Source organism: Malus domestica, chromosome 12, assembly GCF_042453785.1.
Source record: "Malus domestica chromosome 12, GDT2T_hap1".
Taxonomy (NCBI): Eukaryota; Viridiplantae; Streptophyta; class Magnoliopsida; order Rosales; family Rosaceae; genus Malus; species Malus domestica.
In genome coordinates, this window is record NC_091672.1 from 18,732,522 (window position 1) to 18,740,655 (window position 8,134).

The 8,134-nt window shown below is 38.6% G+C and overlaps 2 protein-coding genes across 2 annotated transcripts; both read left to right on the plus strand.

Moving 5' to 3' along the window:
* The first annotated feature begins 274 nt into the window (after positions 1-274).
* LOC114820242 (protein IQ-DOMAIN 2-like) lies at positions 275-4,137 on the plus strand. The gene is made up of 6 exons (XM_029090839.2): positions 275-516; positions 1,097-1,194; positions 1,287-1,622; positions 1,717-1,938; positions 2,349-2,468; positions 3,076-4,137. The coding sequence occupies exons 2-6, from the start codon at positions 1,123-1,125 to the stop codon at positions 3,772-3,774; spliced, it is 1,449 nt and encodes a 482-aa protein (XP_028946672.1). The 5' UTR covers positions 275-516; positions 1,097-1,122; the 3' UTR covers positions 3,775-4,137.
* Positions 4,138-5,322: 1,185 nt separating this feature from the next.
* Positions 5,323-8,081, plus strand: LOC103450113 (mitochondrial import inner membrane translocase subunit TIM14-1). The gene is made up of 3 exons (XM_029090840.2): positions 5,323-5,455; positions 6,073-6,251; positions 7,699-8,081. The coding sequence occupies exons 1-3, from the start codon at positions 5,453-5,455 to the stop codon at positions 7,853-7,855; spliced, it is 339 nt and encodes a 112-aa protein (XP_028946673.1). The 5' UTR covers positions 5,323-5,452; the 3' UTR covers positions 7,856-8,081.
* Positions 8,082-8,134: the final 53 nt, after the last annotated feature.

The following is an 8,134-nucleotide window of genomic DNA, read 5'->3' on the forward strand; positions in this document are numbered from 1 at the left end:
TCCACGTCTGTGGAACACAATGTTTTACCATTTTAAGACAAATATACCCCATGTCTTTTTCAAAAATTACACATTCGTTCCGTCCCGTCCCGTCCCGTCTGCGTACCAAACGCACCCTGAGGGACCAATCAATGAAAGTGAAGTGTCGGAGGGTAGAGAATCTGGTCCATACACACGCCAAGATTAAAATCCATTTCTTAAATCCGTGGGCCCACATTGGCCAACCCGAGAAAAAAGGGACCCACACTAGCCGAACCCAGCTGGTCTTCCTCCTATCATATTCTTCTTCCCCATCCTTCAAATTTTCCTTGTCAAGATCTGATTATTTTGCTTTTCTTTGCCCTTTACAAAGGGAAAGACAGAAGGGCAGGTGGAGGGCCTAGTGGCTGTTGCTCGTACCCTTCAAGCTCTTGCATTACTTTCGGTTTGGTTGGTGGGAAAATAGTGAGAGGGGAGAAAGAGGAGGGCCAATCTCTTTGAAGTTATCATTTGAGATCTGCCACTTTTGTTTACAGGGTAATGCTCTGATTTGCTCGTTAATTTGGAAACAACACCCCATTGTATCTTTTTGTTATTTTGAATTCACTATGTGGTGTTGTTGAATGTTGCTTTTTCATTGTGATTTGTGTAGTGTTGGCATTTGGGTTTCTAATTTTGGATAAAGAAGCAATTTTTAACATCTGGGTGGTGTGCAAATTTGATTTGGAAGATAACCCAGTTACTAGTTGGACTTGATAATTGTGGTGAATTTTCTCTTTGGGTAAAAATAGGCAATTTTGGCATCTGGGTGTTCTTTTGTCTTTTGAAGCTACCGGGTTGCTAGTTGAACTGGATGATGGTAAAAAAATTTCGTCTTTGATTGCTTAAATTTACTGGCATTTGGCAGAAAACTTGTACGCTGCCATGGAAAGTTAATTATCTAGCTGATTTGTCTTTCCTTTTTTTGTTTCCCTATATTTCGTTCGATAATTTTTTCGGTCATTCAAATGCTGATTTGAAGGATGTGTCTTGTACATTTTATAATATGTAAAATTAGATGCAGTCATAATTCTATGCAGTTGAAATTTGGAAGTGAGGTTTGACTTGCTTCTCACAGGGATTAGTTCGAGGAATGTTAAGGAGATGGGGAAGAAAGGTTGGTTTTCTTCAGTAAAGAAAGCTCTGAGCCCTGATTCCAAGGAGAAGAAAGAACAGGTTTGATGATATTCGAATTCCTCTTAACATTGTATTTTATTGTATATTCCATTACCAGTCTCTGATGTTTTTTGTAACTTTTTTTTTTCCAGAGATCAGATAAATCGAAAAAGAAATGGTTTGGGAAGCAAAAGTACCCGGAATTCGAGTCTACCTCTTATCAACCATCCACTATATTGCCACCTCTTCCGCCACGAGAAGAGGTGAAATTAACCAATGCGGAGAATGAGCAGAATAATGATGCTTACTCTGTTCCAGTCGCCACCACAGTCTCCACCACTGCAGTGGCTGAGCCTGTGGTTTCTCTGGCTCCTCCGACTCAAGCGGCTGTGGAGGTCGTCAGACTCCCTACAATTACTCAGTATGCTGGGAAATCAAGGGAGGAAGTGGCAGCTATCAAAATTCAAACCGCATTTCGAGGATACCTGGTATTGCTTATAGAACTTTATGTTTTGGTCTTTGACATCTTTGATGCCAGTGTTCATAAGTTTACAAATGGATGCTAAAATTTAACCTGATCAGGCAAGAAGGGCATTGAGGGCTTTAAGAGGGCTGGTTAGGCTGAAATCATTGATAGAGGGGTCTGTTGTGAAACGGCAAGCCACAAATACCCTCCGATGCATGCAGACTCTATCTCGTGTGCAATCTCAGATACGTTCCAGGAGGATTAGGATGTTAGAAGAGAATCAGGCTCTGCAAAGGCAACTCCTACTAAAACATGCAAAAGAGCTTGAAACTTTGCGGGTCTGTTTTATCACTCTTAGTTTGTTATAATCTTTACTACTAAATACAGTGTGCTACAAAGTCTAACCCGTTTTCCTTTGGATTTTTCAATTCATTTCCATAGTATTTGTAAATCCTACGAGCTGTTTGGGAGACAAGTCCTATTGGCTAGATTTTTATTTGAACTCAATTTCCAAACCTTTCTTTTGTGAATAAACTAAACACTATGGGTTCAAAGTTTTTTCTCGAGCTGGTGCGAGAAATGCAAGTTAGAATTATTACGTTGTTGACTCATCCAAGTCAAATGGGACAGTTACAAAGGTTGAAATCAAAGCAAAGATTCCCAAACAGCTCTATATTTGGAGTTTTATTGAGATAACTTTTCATCTCGATGAATCTCAGCGGTTAACGCATTTTGAAAATTGATACAGCTCGGGGATGAATGGGATGATAGCATACAGTCGAAGGAGCAAGTTGAAGCTAACCTATTAAGCAAACACGAGGCAACGATGAGAAGGGAAAGAGCACTTGCTTATGCATTTTCTCATCAGGTATCCTAAATCTATTCTTTTACATAATATAAATGAATTGAAAATATGAGGGAGGAGTAGCCTATGTATTCAACTAATTTTGTTACTATGCTATTTGAATTGTTATGAGCCTTGCTATCCTTTAGGTTTTTTCATCCAAGCCTGAAACTTAGTACTGCACATATCATTCTAAACAATTCCCCGATATTCAGGAGGAGTTACTCTAGCTTCTGTGGCTTGCTTGTTTCTTTTCATTATTGTTAACTAGGTTGTCAATTTCACTTTATCACATGGTTTCTAGACTTGGAGTTAAAGGGTGTAAGCTTGGTCACCAGTGATATGGTGCATGTAAGATTAGGTGACATAGAGGGTTTATAAATGCAGTTACCCGAGCTACGTTAAGGTCTGTAAAATCAATGGTTAGGTTTTGGTTTGAAAAAAAAAATAACTTGGTTTCCCTTTGCATGGTTTCCTTATCTGCAGGTGGTTTTGATTGGTCGTGTCCTGTTTGTGTGTATGATATAAAACATGTAATAAATATGTGTAGCGAATATAAAGTACATGCTCTGTGTTTTCCTGAATCTTAAATGGGCCTCATTCTTGGTCTAACCTCTTGATCACTCTACAGAAAAACGGGAAGAATACTACGAAATCTGTAAACCCTATGTTCATGGATCCAAGCAATCCCACCTGGGGTTGGAGCTGGTTGGAAAGGTGGATGGCTGCCCGGCCTTGGGAGAGTCGTGGCATGACGGATAAAGACATGCAAGACGACCATGCATCTGTAAAGAGTGCAAGTCGCGGCATGTCTGCTGGAGAAATTAATAAGTCCTATGCTCGCTACCTCCTGAATTCTGACAAGCAATCCCCAACAGCCAGTGAAAAGCCAAGCCATCCTGGATTCCGGTCCCCTTCAACTCCTTCCAGGCCAGCTTCAAAAGTAGCTCGAAAGTTAAAGCCAGCAGCAAGCCCAAGGGGCAGTAGGGTGCTGGATGATGACACGAAAAGCATGGTGAGTGTCCAATCAACTCAGTTTAGGAGGCACAGCATTGCTGGCTCCTCAGTGAGGGATGACGAAAGCCTAGATAGTTCTCCAGCAGTTCCGAGTTACATGGTACCAACTAAATCTGCAAGAGCTAAGTCCAGGCTGCAGAGCCCAGCAGAGAAGAATGGGATCACTGAGAAGGACTCGCCGCCTGAGTCAGCTAAGAAACGGCTGTCTTTCCCAGCCTCCCCCGCTCGACCAAGGCGGCATTCTGGTCCACCAAGGGTTGACAGCAGTATAATTACAGAAAATAAAACGACCGATATTGGAGTCGAAAGCTAATTACTCCCAGCACAGAGAAGAAGAGTGGAAGAAAAAGCTGTTTCATGGACTAAAAGGGAAAGAAAGAAATAAAGGTTTATTGCATCTGTGAATTGTTTAATTTCTTTAATTTGTTATGCCTGAAAAGTTGGTGGTGTGGGGTAAAATTGAGTCCCAGGAGTTTGCTTGTGATGCAAGCAATGGGGCAATTTGTTGTTATTCATTCATATTTGTTTACTTGTATCTGATATAATTACATCTCTTATCCGGGTCCTTGCCATTGTCAGAACCCATTTCTTAGAAGACTGATATTGTTGTGTTGGATTTCTTGTTTCCTCCAATTGGTGATTAAAATTAAAATTTATATATTATGTATTTAATTTATGGATTATTGTTAGACTTGTTCATGCCACTAATAAGTGACAACTGGGTGTGATGTGTTTGATCATATGTTTATGCTCATGGTTAGAGCTGGAAAAGAAAATTGACACGCCCCAACCCAAATATCCAAATGACATTTGGATGACACGTGCATATGACAATAAAATTGGGAGTGAAGGAATTGAAAAAGTCTCAGATGGTAGTAAGGATCGGGAATCGGATCACCTAGGCCCTAGTTGATTAGTTTCCTAATTTTTGGACAAATTTTAAAAGAAAGACTCGCCTTTTTTTTTTTTCGTATATGTTAGTAAGCCTAAGGAGTGATACAGGGTGAATTGAAAAAGAAAAGCATGTGTGCTTCCTGAAAAAGCTTTTTGAAGCAGCGTCTAATATGTGTTTCGCCAAAAACGCTTATATGAAACATAAACATTTCTAAAGTTTTCCAAGCAATCTCATGCATGCCTTATATAACCGTTCAATATTCGACAATTAATAGCATTATTAGAGATTCAAAATAACAAAATGATTTTGTAGCCCAAGTTATTATTTATAACCTTCGCATTTATATTAATAATAATAAAAACCTTCATGTTTATAAAATAAAAATGAGTTATTTTTACTTTATTACCCTCAAATATAGTGAAATTTGCACTTCGTTGCCCTTAGTTTTTTTCGTCTAAGTAACTTTGATTTTTACAATGGTTTTATACATATGTTAGGTGTTTTGTCAAATTTTTCGCTAAGTGATAACGTGACATAACTTTGGCCCATCATATTTGCTAAGAAGTATCACCCAATGGCTTGGATTTACAAGATAATTTCACATTCATGTGGAAACTGTGGTGGCCAAAGTTATGCTACGTCATCACTTAACGAAAAACTTAATTGAAAACCTAACGAAATTATTAAAGTGTCATAAAAATCAAACTTTAAGTATGAAATTGAGGCAAAAAAATTTTAAGGTAGCAAAATACTAAAATAAAAATCACCCAATCAAAATATTAAAATACAAAAAAAAAAATACAAAAAACAAAAAAAAAAAAGTCCTTTCCTTTTTTATTTTTTGGAAAACCAAAAGTCCTTTCCTTTTACGGCAAGTAGATTCCTTTGGCTTCTTCTACAAGTGCTCGGTTTGTGGTTGTCGGCGGCCTTCTCGTTTTGTAATTAGATATTTACGTTTATTTAACCGCCAAACAAACACAAAAACTTAATATTTTTTTTTGCGAAGAAATACCTTCCGAAAGGAAAAGACCATAAACCCTAGCGCTTGGCTGAGCCCTAACGGAACTGTTTCTCCGACCTCGAAAGAGCTACACAAATGGTGAGTCGTCTTCCCAATATCCTCGATCTTTCTGTGTATATATTTGTTTCGATATGCGAATCTAAATTTCTTCATATCCGAAAGGGAAGTAATTTGTAGATTGGGATTATCTGGGTGATTCCAAACAAGGGTTTAGCGTCTGTTCTAGATGTAATTAGGGCTCAATTAGCTAAACAAACCTTCGGATTCAGATGAAAAAGCTTGGGAGCTGAAAAATTTCGAATCTTTTGTCTACATTTGAAAAATAAGTTGATTTTTTCAGATTATTTGCTTTTTTATTGCCTAATGAGCGAGAAGTTTAAAGAATTTTAATCTTTATGGATCGTTGGTGTTGATCATTGAACACTGTCTCTTGTTTTTATTTTTCGTTTTGATTCGTTAGAATTTAGGTGTGGTACTGTCCATATTTGAGTTGGGAATTTTATGCTTTGTGTAACTCGGAATATAACAACAGAAGATTGTATACAGTTGAGCCTTTATGTTTGATTTCACAGCTATGTACTCTGTTTTTCGAGGATGAGTTAACTGCCCCTAGTTGCAAAATAGTTTTTTTTTTTTTTTTTTGTGACATTGCTGCACACGCTACTGGTGAAGCTTATGTATAAGATTTGCAACAGGTCACGCCGTTGGTAGGAGGAATTGCTGTAGCTGCTGCTGCATATGCTGGTAGGTATAGCATTCAGGCTTGGCAAGCGTTCAAAGCAAGACCACCTACAGCTAGACTGCGGAAATTCTATGAGGGTGGTTTTCAATCTACCATGACCAAAAGGGAAGCTGCTCTCATACTCGGAGTGAGGTACCACCAACTGGCCCCTTCTTGAAATATATATTAATCTATGTTGTATTTGAGTCATGGAAACTATATTGCGACAGGTTAATGTACATTATGGCGATGATTGCATAAAAATTTCTTTGAAATGTTCCTGTTGCTAATGTTTCCTCAAATATGAGTCTATTATTCGGGTGTGGAGTTTTTCAAGCAATTGCAGCTCTACTGCCTTACATATATAGAATGGAATAAATGGATGAGGCTAGGTCTATTTGGTAGTTGGACTGGTTAATCCTTAAGCATGTCCGAAGGAGCTTATTGCTTACTTTAGAACCCACTATGTAATTAGCAGTTCCTCCCTTAGTTGTAGTTGTGGAAGCCTGGTCTTTTTATTTCGTATTGTACCTATTGGTATTCCTTGCTTCTTTCAGAACCTTGGCCCTGGCTTCTTTACATTGTTTGAATTGCTCCTGTTTACCAAACAATTGGGTAGCAAAGGACAGAGGCTCATCAATTTCTGCACCGGTTCCGGAAGAGCAAAGAAAAAGGGGCCCAAGAATTGCGGTATAGTCTTTGGGAACTTGCAAAGAAAGAGGCTCAGGAAGAGGAACCTCTGACCCAGATCACGAAGGGAACTCTATCCTTAAGCCTAGTCTTTCACCATTCAAAGTACTACCGCTGCCTTCCCTTTCTATAACATGCCTGGGGTGCCCTCCTTACCAATCTAATCAAAGCCCTACAGTAATGTTTCGTCTGTTATTTAGAATTACAAAATTAACCTTAGATCAGCAGCAAATATGTGCCAGCAGGCTGTGGTTCATTCCTTTCACCCTTCTTTGCAGCCAAAGTTGGGTTATTTAGAATTGCAAAATTTGTTACTTTTTTCTTTTCTTTAGTCATATATGTGTCAAAATGTTCATCCTGTCACCGATCTTTTAACCGTAGCGGTGGTTTTAACCCTTTATATACCTGAGCCTTGAGGTTAGCTGATTAGCATCCAATATTTTAGGTTCTGCTCAATTATAACTTTGGAGAGCTTGTGGGTGCCTAGCACAAAATTGGTTATCTGTTCTAGGTCCTTTGATTTTCACAAGAGATTTCTTCATTGGCCTAAATGACAGGAAGCTCAACTAGTGCTGGCATGTTTCCTATTATCGGTCTTCAGTAGCTTAAGCTGTGTTATTATTGAGTTATACAGTGAATTTTCCAAAGCTTGATATTGTGCTCAGAAGTTCATTCTTTCGTCAAAATTTCAAACTTGAGTATCTTTACGCCTGACATGATCTCAACCCATGCACACTTGGTCCTGCTCAATTAGAGCAAGTCTTTTTTTTTTTTTGGTCAATAGAATTAGAGCAAGTCTTGAGCTGTAAGACCGAGAAAAAGTGCAAGCTGTGGGGTACTGTTTTATTGTCCTTTTGCATGTATCCTCTATACGTGATGTTCATGTATATATATTTTGTATTTTTCTCAGGGAGACTACTCCTAAAGACAAAATCCGGGAAGCACATCGGAGGGTGATGGTTGCTAACCATCCGGATGCAGGGGGTAGTCATTACCTTGCATCCAAAATTAACGAAGCTAAAGAAATGATGCTTGGAAGAACCAAGGGCACCGGCTCTGCATTTTGATTGTATTAACTTGTCCTTTCCGTTGCACCAATGCCATTCTTGCAAAGGTTTCACATAGTGAGTTTTATGAGTGTCATCTTTGTTTCGGATCAATAATTTTCGGCGTATATGAACAATTCTGTAGCAGTGAAATTATAATTTGAGGATCCTGTAGTTGGTTCTAATTGGAACTCTTGTACGTTTAATTTCGTGAAAATTCTGTAGTAGTGAAGTCATATTTCTGGGATCTTTGCTAATTTTCTTTGCTCCTCAAAACTCAGGAACTCCTCAATACGACAC